The sequence below is a fragment of the Apus apus genome, chromosome 16, assembly GCF_020740795.1.
Source record: "Apus apus isolate bApuApu2 chromosome 16, bApuApu2.pri.cur, whole genome shotgun sequence".
NCBI classification, from domain to species: Eukaryota; Metazoa; Chordata; class Aves; order Apodiformes; family Apodidae; genus Apus; species Apus apus.
The window spans coordinates 6,285,518-6,305,960 of record NC_067297.1 but is presented as its reverse complement, the minus strand read 5'-3'; the positions used below and the strand labels follow the sequence as shown (position 1 = coordinate 6,305,960).

Below are 20,443 nucleotides of genomic sequence, written 5' to 3'. Positions count from 1 at the left end.
TTTTTTTTCCCTCCACAGACATCTTTAAAAGCCTGGAGTAACTGTCAATGTACACAGTCCATGCTAGTGGCAAGTGCTGGGAAGACAATGAAAATAAAGGCTACGCAGTAATAATTATTTCCACTACTAACTACACACAGGATATATTGCTTTTGGTACAATGCCATTTATTGTCACAAGAAAACAAGTGATTAAGTTGAGCACACATGAATTATGCAGACCTTTGCCATGCTGGAAAAACAGCACATTATACTTAGAGAAATGTCACCAAGTCAGCTGTGAAAACAGCTTAATACAGTTCTCCCAAAATACCAAACATACCCTCAAAAACATGTTTGTAAATTAAGTTTAGCTACAAAAGAATGCTTAAGAAATTACCACAGGTTGTTTTTTTCCTTAATCCCCACAGTTGTCTGCAGTGCTGCGCTTATGCCGCATGTGAGAACAAAACCAGAATTAGAACACGTAGCTACATTATCATGTATTTTTAAGGGTGTCAGCTGGCCTGTAAAACTTTGTGTTCCCTCCACCTCTGTGGGATACCTATTCAAAAAGCCTCCAAAAGTATATACTTGTACAAGATCTAACAAAAAGCCTTTTAAAAACATAGAATGCATTAAAAAGTCTAAAGTTAGAATTCTTCATTCTATGATGTTTCAAGTACAAGTTAGAGTATTTGTGAACTTTAATACTTCCAGGAATATAGAAAGGTATTTTAGTCAAAATTTCCTCTGAGGTACAAGCTATTGAAATAAAAGGTGAACTAGGTGAAAAGCTTGACTAAAAAACCTTCCCCTGAATTGCTCAGCTCATTTGTGATATAATCAGTTCAGTGAGTCCCAAGCAAAAATTCTGAATATTCAGCTTTTTTGCATTTGCAATTTTAAGGCAGAAAAACATCATCAGGACAAGCCATTTAGTCTTGGATCTAACAAAAAACCCCAACCCTAAAAGTTGCATCTCAAGCCTTTTATCAATAGCAATCTTAAAACATGCCATTCCCTTGCAGCTTTGGAGAGCTTTTTTTTTTTTTTCAAGAAAAGCCTAGATTTTGAAATTTAGATGTGCTGAAGCCTGCATAGTGGGCAACAATGGAAGACATTTTCCAGTGTTATTTCTGGGTTGTGTATTCAAGGTCAACATGACAATCACAGGTGGAATTAACAGATCTCTACACTGCACACGGCTGCAGTCAGTGCCATCCCGGGCACCGCAACAACCCTGGGATATGCACAGTTTCTTCCCAAAGCCAGAGCTGTGACCAACCACCCAGGAGTCAGATGCCTGGATCTGGGAGGAACAGCTGTGTCCTTGGCTCAGCCTTACCAAAGGAAAAAATAAAAAAGCAAACAGAAGTTGAGCTGTGAGACTGTAGGTAATCTACAGCCATATGAGATAAAGTAAGAACAAAGAAGTGAAGTCATGGAATCAGTCACAGCAGACAAAGGACTTCGGAGAAAAATACCAACATGGCAAATGTAAAGCCCTGAGGAAGAGAAGCCTTGCTGGAAGAAAGTAACTCAGCAAGATCAAAGGTCAGCCCAGTCCAAACAGCAACAGAGGAGACGTGGTATTCCAAGCAACAGCTAATGCAATCAAGTATCATGCAAGCTCACCAAAAGATTCACTATATAAATGAAAGTGTTTTTAAACTCCATATTTTTCAATGAGAAAATGCTGCAAACCCAACATGCTGTCAAGGTATTTCTTGCTCTTTTCAAGGAAATCAGAAATAGAATAATTTAAGACTCCTTTTTCCAGCCTTCACATATGCTACCTCTGTACCAAGTAAAAGGAAAAACTAGAAGGCTCACACATTTCTCTGTCACACTAGTTAGTTAAGATGGAAAGGGAATTTAAAGAAAATGGGCTGTGTGTTGAGAGGAAGATGAGAGGCAATTTTAGGGAAGTAGCAGGAAACTTTCAGTATTCACAGGGTAATGAAATGTTTAGAATGAAGAGAAAAATTTGAATGAGGGACTGTTTGACTTCAGGCAGAAGTTCCCAACAGCAACAAAGAAACCAGTGGAATAGGGATCCGTGCCACATCTTAGCCAAATGCATTGTTCCTTTCTGTTCCTTACATCTTTTTCTTCCCAGAAATCCACATACAGTTACCAGATCACATGGTGTGCTTCCAAGAGAAAGTGTCAGGCAAGCTCCCAGCTTTCTTGCTTACCTCTTCACTGGATTTACAGAAGTTTAACACACAGCACCAATAGTCTGTTGTTCAGCATCAAAAAGTGCACAAATCCCATAAAAGATTTTTGGAACAGGTAGGACTTGTTAAGACACACTTTGAATAGAAAGACAAAGAGAAAAGTGACTGAAAAAACAGTTTTGGAAAACACCTGAAGTACGAGTGCGAGTCCAAGTCAGCGTGAGTAATTTATAAGGGGGAAAGATAGAGGGGTTACAGAACAATTCTCATCTGACTTCCAAGTTTAGCCTTCACATGAACACTGCATGAGTGGGGCCACATTTCTGATGAGGGATGTGAACACTGGCCACCTCTAAGACTGACGAGCACAAGGATGTTGTTCTGCACTCACCAGAGCCACTGTTCAAGCTCTAGAACTCTTCTGAAGTAAGCTGGAATTCCATGCGGTAAGAAGATACCCATCAACAGACATGGCATGTATTGATGTGATGAAGTTTCTAAGCCTTCCACACATCTCAGGTGTTTTTCTTATTTTTCAGGCTTGTCAGGTGCTCTAGGTATATGCAATTTAGTAGAAAGAATAAATGGAAATGAAATGTGTGCGACACAAGCTGGCATCTTTGGTCTGCAGAGAAAGTCCTGGGGTTAGAGCTCTACAAAGCTTGATTCCATCAAACCTACACCAGTATCTCTTCCAATAAACAACACTTGTACTCAAAAGCTCCTCACAAGCCTTCATGAGTTAGCATGCACCACCTCCCCCAGCTCAGGCAGCTGGGCGTGCGGGGGCTCTCAGTGGAGCAGGCCAGCCCACACAAACCCACATCCAGACACAAGTGCCCTTCTCTGTCTCTGACTCCAGCCATTTAAGATTGCCCGTTATACTTGAAGCTTATAGAGGATCAGCATCCCATTCTGGTGAGATACAGGAAATATGCACGATATGCCAAACTAACTGTACTTCAACAACAATTACAGGAGTGTTAAGTCAATCAGTATCTCATCAAAACCCCTGAGAAGCTGCAGTGCAGTGATGCCCTGAAGCACACGCTGCTGCGAGTGCAGCGCTCTGCTAGGGGGAACAAAGAAAGTGAGAGGCAGCTGCAGTCATAGAAGAAGTAAGAATGCACATAAACCTTCATATGGCAAAAATAAATTCTGTAATATTCTGGGAAAAAATTACATATTCTGCTGTGAAAGCCAAAAAGGGATGGAGAGATGAGTTTTGACAAGCCAGTTTGTGGAGCTATTACAGACCTGTCAGTTACATCTAAGCTCTCTTCAGTTTCAGGTCACATTTTCTATGTTCTCATATTAATTAGAGAAGTTTCTGGCTGCCATTATCCAACTACACCTTTTAAGAGTTCAGTTATTTGGCACAGTCTGATTTTAGGCTAAAAAAATATATCTATTAATTAAAAGCCCATTACAGTGATGTAAGCTTACTTGCACTGTTGCTCCAGATCTCAAACCCTTGGCCTGACAGGAACCTTTCTGTAGTAAAATGAAAACATTTGGTTTCTAAGGATTGTTCCAGTAATTATTTCCAAGACTTCACAAGAGCAGGGTGAGAGCTATAAGAGTATCAATATAAAGAATGTTTAAAATGCCTGTGAATCATCAGATACACTGCAATCTATTTGCCTTTTTCTGTGCTCAATAGTTCAAAACACTGATGATTTCATCACTTTCTTGCACCAAAGATAAAACATTTCTGCTTCTCTCTAAAGAAATCTCACCTGTGGTTTTGGATGGCTTCCCTCATTTAATTTCAAGCTGGTATAGTCAAACAGTGGAACAAGCACACTGGAGTTTTTACAAGGATTAAATGTAGGCTACTCACTACTGCAGTATTCAAGTGACAGTCGTTTTTTAAGACAAGCTGATGTAATACACAGCAGTGTGCTCATGGTTTATAAAACAGCAGCTCATTTTAAAGGAAAATTCCAGTAATTTTATATATGCACAGTACTATGCTGATTTGGTAATACAGGGACACAATTTAATGATTTTCTTTGCATTTGTTTTTACAAGATTCAGATGCCAAAAACAAAACAGAACATTAAGTTACCTGATTTAAAAAAGAAAATCACATACGTTTACAACATCAAAAGAATAAGACGAAATATAAACCTTTGCTACTTACAATTGATCTATACAGATTAACCAAATCACAAATCTGTCACAATATAAACGTTTAATTGTTACAATGAATAAGAACATACAGAAAATGATTTTTTTTTTATAAAATCTTCCTTTGCTTTTTTTTATTTTAAACTTACCATTAACTAAATTAGCTATGCAGGACTTGTGGGGTACATGACTAAGAAGGCACCAACAGTACAAAGCAAAGACAAAGCAGTTTGAGTATTTTAAGAGTGCTCTACACTGATACAACACAAGAAAAGGCAACAATAGTAAGTAAACCAGCTGCAACCGTTAGAAATTTGTTCTAGATTTACAAAGGTAGTCCAACTTTTACATTTCCTCCAATATTTCACTTAGTTTGATCACAGCACATGCTACAAAAAACATTGTAAGCTTCACTTTACTAATGTGCACTTTTCACTAATTTAGTGTCTTGATTTCAATTGTTAACTAAACCATTTTGAACCACAAATGTATTTAAAACTTAGTAAAAGGATTGTTTGGACTTTTTTGTTTAAACCACTGCATTTACAAAAATATTTCCCCTAAAATCTGGGATTGCTTGAAGACATTGCTGTACAAATATAAAAGTACTATGCAAGGGACCAAATTAATGAGTATATGGTGTGTATGTATAGACCTATATTTATACCATATCACTGTGCTGTAACAACACAATAAATTTATCAATAACCAAGGACTATATAAACTACACTAACATAAGCAAATATATATTAATAAAGTTTAAATCTATAGTACAGTTGCTCAGCAAACAACTTCGACATGGTATAAATATATCGTAGCATATTACAGTGGGCAGCAACAAGAGGTTTTTCATTTTCTCATTCTGGAAGGAAAACCATGCTCAGCTCCTCGGGTTCCATTTGGCCACTGCCGAGTTGTGTCATCACTGCTACTCCCAAAAGCTCCTCGTGCACCACAACGCTCAGCCCATGTAGTGTGTTGTACACTTCAGATTTGATAGAACGTGTGATACTGATGAGGAAGAGTCTGGTGACAGTCAGGACAGCAGAGTAAGATGCTTATTTGCCACAACATCCATGAGAATTTTATGTTTGCATATTTTTCTTCAGCTGTAAGGTTGGAATGTTTTTGACAGTGAACGTGTTTACATTCCTTATTCCCAAAACATCTTTACCATGAAATATGCATGTTATTTCAATTAAGAGTTGCTGTTCTCCGCTCTAAAATATAAAAACTACATCAAGAAAAAACAAATCAGTGTGAAATGATGAAATAACCGACCTAACACAGTGTTGTTATAGGCACCTTCTTTTAAACTGCTTTCAAAACCTGACAAAAATAATCGTGCTTCTGCATTTGTCGCATCAACAAATCCAACCCAACAATGTTTAGTGAATTCAGTACAAGACTGCTGGATGTGGTCACTGGTACTGATGGATGCCAATTGGATTCAGCAAGAACAGCTAAGGAAGAAAGCCTGAAAGCACCAGATGTTAGGTAAAGCACACCCTTGGCTTCTCACTTGGAGACAGACTGCAAGGGTAAGCCTACACCTCCCAAAAAAAACAAAACTAAAGAAAAAAAAAATAACTGGGAAAGAGAAGGATGAAGAAAGCTGCCAAAGTTCTTCCTTAATAAATTAAAAGTGAGGTGGTACAAACTGATTTCAGTAACAGTCATCTTTCCAACCATGCCAAAAATGATTACTGTAGTAATGGTGATCGAACAAGTAGGAGAGACTCTAGAACTATTTTGACTTTTCAAAACTGAGTGAGAAAAGCATTTTGGTAAAGATGTGTAGAAATGTCTAAGAGAAATTTCTACACTTGTATCAACAGTCAAGTGCATATTTCTTTAGAAATGTTTTTAGCATAGCTTCCATACCACAATTCAATGATCACTTGTGCAGTGTCCTGACAATGCTCCTAATATGTTCCCCACAACAGAGATTCATGTACCACAGGAACTTCCTAATAGAAAATGCCCTTTAATGATGAACCCTTGCTTATTAAAAATTAGTTTTGGCAGACTAACACTCAAACTATAGGAAAAATTAAAAAAATTTAATGGAATCTTGTAAGCACCCTTATCTATTGAAGTCTAAGTTAATGGCTTTCTAGATTTCTTTGAAGAGCAGACTAAACGGTATGAGGAAGCCTGGAGTTATTAACCAGCAAGCATCCTTATATACTACAGTAGCAATTGAACCTGATTTCCATTCAAACACATTACCCAAGAGGAAACCAAAAACTAATTCTTAATGTTAATGTGAAGATATAAGATTTAAATTTATTTCCAGGAATTACAAGTGCATTTTGTTCATATTAGCAAGCAGTCTTTATACAATCCATTCTTCACTGCTGCCAAAATAAAATGAGAAAAAGACAGCAGAGATATGAAAAGCTAAAAATAGAACTATTTTTCCTAAGTTATTTGTTGAATAGCATTTCAGTTGAACACAACTCAGAGGTAACAATAGATTATTTTTTTTCTCAATCATAGGCATGTGGCACTTAGACAATCATCTTTGCACAGAAAGCTTTAACAGTCATGCGAGGGCACAGTAATTATTTTAAACAAGGCAAATTTCTCACCACAGAGAGCAGTGGGGAAAGAAAAGGAGGCACTGCACTGGAACATAACACCTAGTAAACTCCACGTTATACAATTTCAGTAACAAATACTTGAAAAGATCATTAAAAGGTATACAATTTTAAACATTATTTAGTGCTAGCTTTGTTTGGTTGTCCTAACTCAGCATTATCAGAAAGGTTTGATAGTACTTGACAACAGAACAGTACTTCATGTCACGAGCTCATGGAGGCTTGATTACAAATCACCATAGTGTAGGTTGCAAGAAATGAACTTGAGATGCTGACATGCTGTAGGAGCAAAAGTAAAATCAAACTTTCTCATTTAAAGATGCAGTGTTCCTCTCTGCAGGAATTCTGAATGTCAGTGATTAGATTCAAATGTAAAAACTATTAATCCTCATTCGAAGCATTTCATTGGTATGCAGTATGGAGACTGAGTTTATTAACATCATATTTTGGTTTCTCGCTTGCCACCACATATGGATGGATGCCTTCCACAGAGAAAAGCATTCACCATGAGGTCATCATGCCATTATGTTCTTTGCTAATCTTCCAACACACAGTCAGTAAATACAAGCTGGCGAGCTGCCACTCCTTCTCTTTGCACAAGTCTTATAAACACCACTACATGGTATGAACTTTGGAAGTACTATGCCTCCAACATGGTTAAACTTTAAATGATCTCATTTTTAAAAGGCAGGGAGAAAAAGGATCAAATTTTGTTATTACATGGAAAAAAAAATGTTTCTTAGTTGAATTCAATTAAGTTGGGTTCCTATGTGGCTCTTATGCTGTATAGAATACCTGTATGTACAGCACAGGACACCCAAGCAAGTGCATAAGCAAGATTAACATGAACACAACTTGTGCTGTAATCCATAGCATAATGGTAGAAACTCCGTTGGATGCAAACCATTTCTATTTAAAAAGGAAGTGCAAAAAAAATCTGGGATGTCACTGACTTAAAGTGCCCTGAATAGTAGCTTTTCTAAAAAAAAATGCCAGCGACTTCAGTAAAGTCAGAAAAACATAGTTCATGGTGTAAACGTCTTACAGGTTAATGAATTTTCTTCTTGGATATTGATCCAGGAGTGAAAGGAACCACTGCATCTTTCAAACCAGAAAGCAAGCAGTTAAAATACGGCCAGCAGTAGGTGCACTGACAGTACAGTACTGCAACAATGGGCATTACGCATAGGAGTGTCAATTACAATTCTTCAGGCGTAAAAGATTCATTGAAAGCATGAAAAGCCAAAACTACCAGGAACTGCCCTCCTGAATGGCTCAAAGGAGTTAGTGGATAAGCTGAGAGAGGCCACAAGACATGACCAACAATAAAGAACTGGGAAGAGGAACAGCAACTTTTGAGCATGCCCAGTCCTTTAAGTCCTTGTCCTACAAAAAAGAGCAGAGACACATTTCAGTGAAGGAAGCTTCAACATCACCTTCTAAAACAAGCACTCTCCTATTCCTCTGCTTTATGTGCACTGTGTTTACCATGAGTCAGAGACAGCAGTACCAATATATGTTAAAAGAGTCAGAGACTGTGAATATCAGTACATTACATTTTACATTAAAATCTAAAAACTTTAAAAGATTAAGATTAGTAATAACTAAGGAATGAAGTACATTATTTGGTGATCTGAATAATCTGTTATTTTCACACTGCTTCTCAATTCTGAAAGCGACAGGCAGGGGGGAAGTTTTGAATATCAAGAAATAAACACCCTAAGAAAAGCTAGCTGAAAAAGTACAGGGCGGGTGTGTAGGGGAGTAGAAATGCACAGGAAGAGACTGTTACTGTCCATTCTAAGCCAACTTCTAGGGATTGGCCTTCACCAGGATGTCAGCTGCTTATGTTTAAACTGTTGTGATGGGGAATAGCTAATAATCCTAAACACAACTGCATAGGTCAAATTACTGGCATATCAGTATCAAGCTAAACACAATATTTAAATTTCAGTATCATGTCAGCCAAATCAACTCTTCACAGTAGCATTTAAAGGTAACACTTTTTGAAAACCAAAAATTTACATTATCACCAAATCACTGAAATATTTGTCCCTGATCCCTTTGTCCCTTAATCCCTGCTACAGCCCAGGTAGGTACGGTGCGGGCAAAGAGGCAAGCAGGAGAGATCATAAACCACAATCTATTGCAGTGCTCCTGACTTGCTCTCCCTTCCTTCCTACCATGGCCTGTTAGTAACTCCTAAAAATGGATGTAATTTTCTTCCAAAAGGTGCACATGCTCTGCTGCTGCCTCTGCACAGCATTAGCTTTAGAAAACATGGACAGAAAATAAGCACCACACAAGTCACATGTCCCAGGACTATTGGCAATGTCAGCTACTCGAAAGAGCTAAATGTGTGAACCTCAGATTTATTTAATTTTAATTAGTAAATAGTCTCAAATGCTATTTAGTAAGCTTAAATAAACAAAATATAGTACTTCTAAAAAGTTAAATTACTTCATTTGTGAGCTTCTATACATTTGAATAGTCAAGCCAACAGCAACAGAAGTTACTCTATTTAATTAAGAATTTAATTTTTCAAAAGTTTCTTCCACTTTTTTTTCTTTCCTATGAATTTAAGTAAAAAACTAGGGGTGTAGGAAATGCAGGAACTGAAATGTCATTTTTAGTGCAGAAAAATTACTGCTTATAGCAAAGCAACAGAGCTTCTACACACTGCAATCAGAGCCAAGATTTCTTGCAGTGAAGAAGCTCACTGGCTCAAAACTTCACCTTTCTGATGGAACTGCCACAAAAGTGGGACAGAAACTATGTTAAAGACCATAAAACAGGCCATCTAGGCTGGGCCCTCTTTGGTTTGTTTTTCTTTTCCAGTCACAAAACTTTGATACTATAAAAACTATTAGTATCACAGAAGTTTCACAAGTATAAAAAAAAAATTCAAGTCAGCATTTGACCAATTTTATATGAAAGTACTGAGACTAACAAGCCTTGTGTCATATGAAGACCACAAAAATTTCACTGATTTAAAAAAATAAAAGTCAAAGACAGTGAATATCAAGTTAAATTAAAATGTAACATCTTTACAGGATTAGGAGGATTAATTATAACTAATTTATTAAAATTTAGATACCTATTTTTATTTACTCACGCTATTTCAAGGATACTTAAAACTGAAGTTAAATCATACTGAATCTTCATGGATGTTTTTTTCTCTTTAAAATAACTTAAGAGATTTTTCCTCTGTACATGACATTTAAGGAAGATTTACAAAAAAACAAACATTTGAAGCCATATGGCAAAATAGTCTGTAATATATGAAGAACATTGCCCCCTTAAAATGTTTTTTGAATGAAATCTGCATTTCAAAGTGTTACCACAGCTTTTATTCTGAGCAGCAGTTTGTAAATGTAATTCTTACTCCTTAAATGCAACCTAAAATCTAGGTAAACATCTCAGACAATTGTCTGGATTCCCTGCAGACACCTCAGTGTTGCAGTCAAAACTCAGGTTTCTCCCATAAGGTCAGATGAATAAGCAGACAGGTACCCTTCCACAGCCATTTGTGGCATCACTACAAAGATAAATTCACTAGTGGTAACAAAGTTCCAAACCTCTTCCCCCTGCCCAAGTGTTTTTCATGTTGCTGTCACTTTACCTATGCACAATTTAAGATCGATATCCTGGCTGGAATCTAGCAGTTTCCTCAAAAATCAGTTCTTTCAGCTTTTCCTTCGGCAAGTCATCCAACTCCATATCAAACTTGAAGGGTGCTTCAGCTACAGGCTTAATAATATAAAGAAACATTATTACTTTAAAAAATATTACTCTTCAGTTGACTTTCATGTAAGTCCTTGTATGGAGAATAAAATCTGAAAATGCACTTCATGAAAAAATCTAATATTGTGCAGTCCTCGAGATCTCATTCTAATAGTCTTTTGTGTGCTTATTATGTATGTATTAGTCTACATAATTTTAATTCAAATCACAGTTAATAGCTACTCAAATCAAAATCACAAGTTAAAATTAAAGGTTCACAACTTAGCATCTACCTGATGAAAAATTATCTGAAACATCTGTATTTCTCAGAATAAATGTATCTGTCCCTTGAGAAAAACTAGCTTGTTTCCTCCTCCCTGACTTCTTCACCAAAAGTAACCTGAAATCTCATCAGAACTGTATACTAAACTACACCAAGCTCTGACTTGCTGGAAGTGTTAAATGCATGATCTGATTATAAAGGAGGAGAGAAACCAAGTTTGTATCAGTCATGAAAGAAAACAGCTGAGAAGTTCCCTTTTCAGGAGAGTACACCTTAGTATCTGTTTATTGTGCTGCGCCTCCAACATGTGGCACTAGAAGCACAAATACAAAATGCTGGTAAACTGATGCAATTGGATTCTTCAACTCCATTACAGCAGTAGAAACACTGTCCTTAAACCAATTAAGAAAATAACCTGTTGCATTATTTAATTGAAGTTTACATTTTAACAATGTCTTTACCTCATCACTTGGATCGTAATACTGCTCCAGATATGGATGGGCTAAAGCTTGTTCCACTTCAATCCGCTTATGAGGATTAAAGGTCAACATTTTATCCAACAAATCAAGTGCTAAGAGGGGGAAAAAAAGTGAGCAGGAGTTTAATACAGAATCCAAAATTGTTATAAACACTAATATTACCTAGAAAACACATGCTCCCCTATTATTTGTGCTGATTTCAATTTACAGCAGTAGCAGGAGCTGCCATTTACTTCCTGTAGTTTGGGCAGAGTGTTTGTGCTTGACCCTCTTATCGGCATTCCCTGGTCTCAGGGAGGGTGGGACACCCTTCCAAAGGCCCTTCAGCACCAGAGTGGATGTGGAACCCAACAGTAGAACCCAACAGTACCATCTGGTTTTAACTACAGCACAAATTGAATACACCAGGCTTTTCCTTCACTCAGATAGATGCTTTGAATTTTGGTGGCAAAAATCCAAATCAAGAGAGTGCTTTTCTGAAATGAGTAAGTAATCAAGAATATGTTCTTATTCTGAAAAAAAAAAAAAAAAGGCTGTTTACTGACAAAAATGTCATCCAGAAGTCACTGGGAGTTCTAGACAGTCACAGTGAACTGTTCTAGCATAACTAGCAGCCCAGAAGGTACTCCCCAGCTGAGATGCAAATATATTCATATTCATGAGATTCAAGCAAAATCTGTTGAAGACAACTCAAAGAATCCATGAAAAACTTGAGGATCCAGTAAGACAGAGAGGGAGGTCTGATTAAATTCTGGACAAATATTACAAGTGAGATTTACTGCAATTTTTCATCTACCATGACTGTAACGTCTTCCTTTTCCAAGAAAAGAAAAGAGAATGATTATAGTAGCAAGAAGCCCAAAGATATCAGCAGAATCCTAAATTCCACTCAATTTCTTCTCACCACATTTTATGACACAGAAATTAAATAGAGGCTTCTCACTGCAGCAAAGCAGTCATAGCTTTGCATCAGGATGAGACACATACCAAGCATTGCAGAGGAGACAGAACTTGACCACTGCCTTCACTGGCAGCTTGAAAAAAGCTGCAAACTTGCACAGCAATGAACAATAACTATTGTCACGCCGTGTTCTCAGCACAGGAAACTCGCGTGCTCGCTCCGTGCCAGAGCCTGGCGTGCACAGTGCTTCACACTGAAGTGACTGACAGCTTTTTGAAAAACTGCTCTGTCAAAGCTGCTCTGAAAACCCAGATGAAACGGTGTTGCAGGAGTCATGCAAACAGCACGTTCCCCTGCAGCTGAGCAAGTCAGCATCACTTCCCTTTGAGCTGTCAGGAGCCCACGGTAAAAATTCTCATGTTGACGAGCACTATTATAAAAGCAGAATAGATCACTACTGTTACTCTCAATGATAAGGATAATCAGCTCCACACAGCTCCATCTGCAGAAATCACCTTGTAGTTCAGTACCTGATTATATTCACTAAGAGTAAATTATCATAGTTTAAAAAACATTACTTATGAATTGTGTCGGAGCAGGTAAAAGAGCACTGTACAGCAACACAACCACCCTTGAACTGTACAAAGTAGAATTTAAGAGGCAAGTAACAGCCGCCTAGCAAAGCAAAATCATATTTACCCTTTACCAAACCTTGTTAAGAAAGGCAACAATTACTACATTCCTTGATCCACTTCTCATAACTGAATTTAACCCCTTACATTTTAACCTTTCATACTGCCAAAGGGCCCTGCTTTGATATTATCCTGTTTCATCTCCAACTGACACACAGTCTGCACAAACTGTACTGAGTTCAGCAACAGGCAGCTACCTCATATCTGATTTTACAAATGACCTTCAAGATTGGTTCCATGCCTATGTCAAACCCAGAGCCTGTGTCCAGTGCTTGAGTCCATCGTGCTCTGAGAGCCAGAAACAGGAGTCAGGTTTTATATGTAAGTTAAAGACCAAACACCACAACATGTAATCTTAAAGTTACTACAAATTGCTTTAAAAAGATCAGCTAGTATGAGGGCTTCATGCTGGTTTATGACTTTATATTAGACTTATATTGCTGTTTTAAGGGATCTGCATGTTCTATTTCCAATATTGATAAATTCTTGGGGTGGTTTTAAAAATCCCACCTTGCCCTTACTTTCTGATAAAACATAATAGAGCATAAAATACCTTTGGGGTCAGCATTCGGAAACAGCCTGTTCCATGGTACCTTGTTTTTGTGCGGTAGGGAAAGCAAGTAGTTTCTGGCCTTTAAATTTATTATACAATTCAAATCTTCTTGGGAAGGGGATCCAAGTATACCTAAAAAAATAAATACAAACTACTGCATCCTGTGAAAAGTACATTAAAAACCAGTTCTCACATTTATTAAAACTCAATAATAAAACTGCTGGAAAGATTGCAGACTAAATGTTTTAAGAGTACAAAGTATCTTTGATTCTTTTTTGAAACCTTTAGTAAAAAAGTTTAAGTCATTTTTTCTTGTAAATAAATGAATGCATTTGAGTTTTCTAGTGAGCAGTAATCTGTTTAAAACATCCGATTAAGTGGCTTATCTATGGAAAAAAATTATAAGGACCTAATAGTATATTTGAGTTTTTAAACAATTTTTTTCAATTTAAAAAATATTTCTGTTAATGTAGGAAATACATTTTAAAGTATCCTCAATGATTTGTTGTAGAAATCACTGCAGAAATAACTACAGGGAACTGATGATACACTTGCAGATCCATACGTTACACACTGGCCAACAAGAGAAAGAAGTGAGTGACAAAAACCAGCTTAGCTGGTAGAAAAGATGCAGAGACAGGGGGATGTGGAAGCTTTTATATAAAGCTTACCAAGGATATGGTTAAGTTGGTCAAGGTAGTGTTTTCCTGGAAAGATAGGTCTGTTGGAGAGCATCTCTGCCAGAATACAGCCTACTGACCAGATGTCAATAGACTTGGTGTAACCCTGCAAGTAAAGGGAAAACACGTTTCTGTCAAGGAAATTTCTGCGTAATTGCAGCAAGATGTTACTTCAGTGAATTGTGAAAGTTCACACAAATTAGTCACACCACACAGCTACTGGATACACCTTAAAACAGCAACAGAAGAACTTAAGAATAACTCCATGTATTAAAAAAAAATAATGAAGGTATTATTTCATTAAGACTATGGGAATGCAATTAAGATTGGCACACAACTAAGATCTCACGCCTTCAGAAGCAGATTCACCCTCATTATACATTCTAAACATAAATCAAGATGTCAAGGTAATACTAAGGTATTTGCAAGACTTGGTGAAGACAGTGGTAAAATTGCTAGTACTCGTGTCCCTGCTCTGTGGAAGAGCATTTCATGGAAAAAGTCTCATGATTGGCAAGGAACCAGACACACGGGAACTCATGCACATGCTCACTCAGTTGTAGTATCCAAGAACTGTACCTGGCATCACAAATGCATTGGAAGCCAACAACTATACTGCAAATCCATAACCACATTTCCTCAAGACTGCACACGTGCCCTCATCCTAGAAATGCAGAAGGGGCCGGGGGGAAGCAAAACTGGCACACACAAGGGAACAACCCTCAGCAGCAGGTTCAGAGCACTGTGGGTCTTACCTTAGAATTCAGCATGATTTCAGGAGCCCGGTACCAACGTGTGGCCACATATTCTGTCAAGAATCCTGTGTGATCATGATCTGGATCTGCAACACGTGCCAGTCCAAAGTCACAAATCTGGTTTTAAAGAAATTTAAAAAAAACCAAAGCATATTAGACATTAGACATACAGTTCCCAATACTCCAGCACATGAGGTAACACCTACAAATACAGGGATGGTAATCTACATTTTTAGAAACAAATTATTGCACGAAGATGAAGAAAAACATTTTAGATTAAGTACAAAGAGTATCCAGTAAGGCCATGCAAGGGCCAGGAAGAGTAAGTGGTTTGGGGAAAAAAAAATGTTTCTGGTACACAATTTGTGTTTCACTTAACACCTTCTCTGTCAGATAGGTGGCAAGATATACTGCTCCAACCTGGCACTAGAAATTTACCAGATATTTGGATTTCCAGAAAACAAAATTACCTCTCAACATATTTGTAGCAAAGTTCAATACCCCTTTTTACAAAAGCTACCAGCATAACTGCATCTTTGCATGAGAAACATCCTATCCAATCATGAGACAATGGGAGACTGGAGAGACTGTCCGCTTCTGGAGGAAGCATGAGCTTAAAAAAAACCAAGATAACATTTCTCAGCCCTGTATCAAGAAAAGCATTTTATCTAACCATGAAAAGAAAAATTAACTCTGATCTAGACTAGTAAGTTCAGTAAAAAGGCAAGAGCAGCTCTATCTATACTCCGGGTAGGAGGCTCCATGGCTTTCAGAGCCACTTCGTATCCTCTCTCCAGAGAGAAACCAAGAAAACTAAAAAAGTCAATACATTGTTTTAGAATACAGCAGCATTTCCTTTCTTGCCTTCCAAAAGGCAAATGGCAAGTGTTGAGTGACACATTAGACATTCATATGCTTTTGCTACCGCCAAATACCAGTTTATGATCAATTTCCACACAAAGCCTATTTGAATGAAAGAATATGTATTCTCAGCAAAACAAGGCATCAGATGTAGGAGTAGCAAACAGGAGGCTCCTCTGATGCATATGCTTTAGAATAGTTTACTCTTTGATAGCTAATTGTGTACACCAATTATATTAAAAATGCAGGCTGATAATATGTTGCAATCAATAAAGACTGTAATGGATAATGCTACCAAAAATGCACAATCCTTCCTTTTCCTGGAGAGACAGTCTATGAACTGATAGATCAGTTAAGAAAGAAGGGATTCAGCTGACTAAAAGCTCCATCTGAAAGACAAGGCTCAACAGCTGACTGTTCAACAGAGGGACAGAAGAGGCAATGATGTAATCATAAGCCAGGCTGCATGGAACAATTCCTCCAACTTTAGCTATTTACTAAAACAAACAAACAAACAAAACAAAAAAAAACCCCACACAACAAAAACAACAACAAAAAAAAACCACCCCAAACCCTCAATCCTTAGCAAAGAAAACGAAAAAGAACCCTTTTAAGCATGTCAAACAAAACGTCCCATGCTATGGAAACAGAGCAGCTGCCTTGTGAGCAGCTTACATAAAAAGAATAAATACAAGTAATCAGCAGAGTGCCCATAAAGACAGAGGTGAAGAAACTGCAGAGGACAGCTGATTTATGGACTTCAGAAAACTATGCAGTCAGAAAAAATGGTTGCAACTTCTTCCTCCTAACCTCAGAAAAAAAGCTGGATAAGACAGTAGGCAAGGAGAGGTGTAGAACTGCAGTATTGCACAAAAGCGAAGCACTAGGACTTATTATTAAGACAAAAAAAAAAAAACACTCTCCGGTCTACAGCGAGAAGAACTGAATTAAAGGCACCTGTGAATCTCTGAAGTAGAAAAACGCAGGTGGGAACATTAATGACAAAGAGAGTGCATTAAAATGACAAAAAGCCCTTGCTGACTAGAGCAGAAGCAGGTTCAGCAGAAAATAAGAAACACCATTAGCGAGAAAGGCATCAAGGTTGAAGCTGCAAAAGAGGCTTTTGGCTGTTTAGCAGCGTTTTCAGCAGCTGCAGAGCTGACCAGGAGCCTCAGCAGGGCGGAATGAAAGAGAAGCTGGAGGCCACAGCGTTCTGTCCCAAGTCCCGGGTGCAAGGGAGGCAGCAGAGACTGTACCTGCTGAGGGCAGGCAGTTCTTGCCCTGCGGCAACAGGACACATTTAACAAAGCAACCATCCCACTCAGGGGGAAGAAAAATCCACTATGTCGTTTAAAAAATAATTCGTAAACGTCAAAGCACCAGAAGGTGGTAGGCCTCTCAATCAGAGTTAAAACAAAAGAAGAAAAACTCTGAGAGCAACATAATGACAGGCAAGATTTTCTTGGCATTTTGTCTAAGTCATAGCAGAGGAGAAAAAACCGCATAATGAAAGACAGGTATGTCAGTCAGTGCTTCATCCCTCGGAGAGATAGCACAGATGCTACTAAGAGAGAAGGAATAACTTTTCTACTAAGTAAATAAATGAAACATCAGCACCCTATTTATATATTTAGCTTCCACTTCTTGAAAACAATGTTAATTGTAATCACTACCGGATATGCTGCTTGTTTGTTTTGGTTTTGTTTTTAAACAGAGATGGCTTAACATTGGATCAAGCTAGCAAGCAGATGGGAAGACTTGTGAGGACCACGTACACATGACCATTTAGTAGGAAAAGGAGAGGCTCACATGAAGTTTATGTTAATGATGAGACAGTAGGTGAAACAGTAGTCTCTAGAGTAATCAGTAAAATCCTGAAAAAAGCAATACTTTACAGTTTTCCTCAAAAAAAACCCTCTCTCATCACCTTCCTTTCAAGCCTATCAAAGTAACAATTCTTGGATGTTTAATACTTGGAAGTATTCACTATATAGATAAAAAAGAACAACTTAAAAATAATATTTATACAGCATGTTAATATCCCAACCAAGTAAAAACAGCTTCTCAGCTAGAGTAAACTGGTGCACTGAAGACACTGATATATATACTGGTAGAGAATCTGTTTGAAGTAACTTGGAGCTTGTTTTCTGACATATTAATGCCACTGTGCTAGGGAACTTACATGCTCATCATAGTTTTAATGTAACTTCTTTCATTTACCAAAATGCAAAAGAGGTCAAATTGCTGGATGCAGATAATCACAAAGGCACGTGAAAATATTTCTAAACACATTATACTATTTTATAGTATATTCCAGCCTCTAGCATGTCAGGATACATTAATCTCATTCATGGGAAACATGCCAGGCTGCAAAAGAGAAGATCAGTATCTTTATTACCCAGGACTCTCACCGGAGGGAGATTCCAAGGTAGTAGTTTTCAGGGACTCTCAAATCTAATCTTTAGCTGGAAATACATAACAAGAGACAGCAGTTAAGTCAAATATCCTTTCAAAAACTTTCGTTCACTATGTGGTAAGTCGTATTTAAGGTTTTAGTCTGAGAAAACAAACAGCTTTAGGTTCTGCACTTCTGCCCCAAGCCTTTCAGCTGCTTAGGACAAGCTATTGGGCTCTCAGACAAATTGTGTCAAGAGAGACTCATAGTTATTTTCTGGAAACAGAATCTGTGATCCGGAAGTCGAAGTCATGTTTAAGGGAGAAGAAAGAAGGAGCTCTTGTTATGACCTGTAGGACTCTCAACTCCAGAAGAGATCAACAGCTCTCTCATACCACCACTAAGGAAAGAAGATGACAGCATTACCACTGAAGATGAATGAACTTTCTTCAAAAAGTGTAATTTTAAATTGTTTGTTTTCACAGGGTGCTGTTTTGAGTTTGTGTGCAGTAACCAGCTCTGTAAGCATGCACACACACACAGCTGATACACAGACTTGCAGAATGGCCCTCAAAGAAACAAGTTAGTACAAGTTCAGCATTCATCAGGCACAGCCTAGTTAAGTACTAGTTTTCTCTCCAATTCTGTTGTTTAAACTTTAGATGTGGTATTAATAGAATACCAGAGTTCCCTTTAGGTTATGAAAAACTATATGCTCTGTCATATATACTACTGTATTCTGTACTAGGAAGCACATACTGCCTTGGCATGCCATTTTTAAAATCATCTTAAGAAATTGGAACAGAACTCACTGAGGTGGTATTTTATGATTTTGCCACACACTGGGCTTACCTTCCTTCTTCATGACCATCTTATGTTAAAACATTACCTTTAATTATTTTATTGCCTTTAATTGCAGATAGCAGAACTACACTCCAAGTGTTCTTTCCTGCTTCTATTGCACAGTCATTGTAGATTTTACTGCATTTCTTTCATGAAGGGGTTAATGCCTTGAAGGGATCTGATGAAATAACAGCTGCTGAAATCCCATAGCAAGAGTCAGGGGTGACCAGTCCAGCAGCACAGGGCATTAGGAAAAGCTGACAAGTAGCAGTGGGAATGTAAAGCAAACTGATCGTGTAGCCAGGACCCGGATGGACCATCATATGAACAGCACGGACTTTTCTTGCAATTGTGGTAAACCTGTACAGCCAGCAAGAGGTTTACATTTTGAAGAGGGTATTTTGTAATTTTAATTTTTTTTTTAATAAGACAGCTGGAGCTACTATAAAGAGTGTAATTAGGTGCAACACAGTACACAACAAACGTAGTTGTACTACATCAGATCAAAGTAATGTAAGCTCTGTAATCTCACTCCCTCAGTGGCCAACAACAAGTACATGAAGTGTAAAAAGGAACATACTTCAGTGCTTCTGTACTAGTCTCTCCCATCTTCCATGGATTTGCCACTATGGGACTCCAAACCACAGGAAGCATTTGGTAGTTTTTTCTTTTATAAACTTGCTTGGTGTTTTTTTTAAGTCACATTATCTTCAATACCTATAGGGCTTTGTGGTACCAAATTCCACAGCTTAACAATGCTGCAAGGTAACTATCATGTCCTTTCACACTGAACCTGCCACCTGCTCCTTTCATTTCCTGCCCCCTCCCCAGCTCTTTTAGTAGGTAAAGATAGTGAACAACTGTTCACCAACTCTCTCTGTTCTCACCCTCCCCACAGCACTAACAATTTTACCAAATTCCTTTGTATTCTCTCTTTTCCTCAAGAAGTATCTTCCAGCAGAGGACACCCAGGCTAAATAGGTCTTCCTGATATGGAGAGTACTTTGTAGTCGTGGTTTCCTCATTTTAAATGGGTATCATAGGGAGAAGTGTGATAACTATGATCATACAGAACCAAAGATTCAAAACCAACAGGAAGTTATATGAATGGCATGTTTTCTGTTTTATTGTCTATTTCTGTTTTGATTCTTCACACTTGGTTTGCTTTACTGAATGCCACTAAGAATTGAGCTGACAGTTTCCAAGAATCATAACAGCTCTAAGATCATCTTTCTGTAGCATTAACTAGTAGAGAGCCCATCACTGGAAATGCAAATTAGGAACATTCCCTCTCCAAGTAATTGCTGTGCAGTTCAGCAGCAATGAATTTCACAGCCCATTTGAGTTGCCCACTAATACGAAGTCCTTTTCCAACAATGAA

The 20,443-nt window shown here is 37.8% G+C and overlaps 1 protein-coding gene and 1 long non-coding RNA gene across 2 annotated transcripts in view; one reads left to right on the top strand and one right to left on the bottom strand.

Annotated features, from left to right (window-relative positions):
• LOC127391582 (uncharacterized) overlaps window positions 1–20,443 on the top strand; it is a 40,171-nt gene that overhangs the window by 16,014 nt on the left and 3,714 nt on the right. The window lies entirely within an intron of this gene.
• Window positions 4,142–20,443, bottom strand: part of MAPK1 (mitogen-activated protein kinase 1) — a 33,202-nt gene continuing 16,900 nt past the window's right edge. The window contains exons 4-9 of the mRNA XM_051634483.1: window positions 14,964–15,080; window positions 14,200–14,314; window positions 13,529–13,660; window positions 11,365–11,474; window positions 10,520–10,647; window positions 4,142–8,283 (exon numbers count right to left, since the gene is read on the bottom strand). Of these exons, the coding sequence (XP_051490443.1) occupies window positions 10,531–10,647; window positions 11,365–11,474; window positions 13,529–13,660; window positions 14,200–14,314; window positions 14,964–15,080 (591 nt within the window). The 3' untranslated portion in view covers window positions 4,142–8,283; window positions 10,520–10,530. The remainder of the gene's footprint in view (window positions 8,284–10,519; window positions 10,648–11,364; window positions 11,475–13,528; window positions 13,661–14,199; window positions 14,315–14,963; window positions 15,081–20,443) is intronic.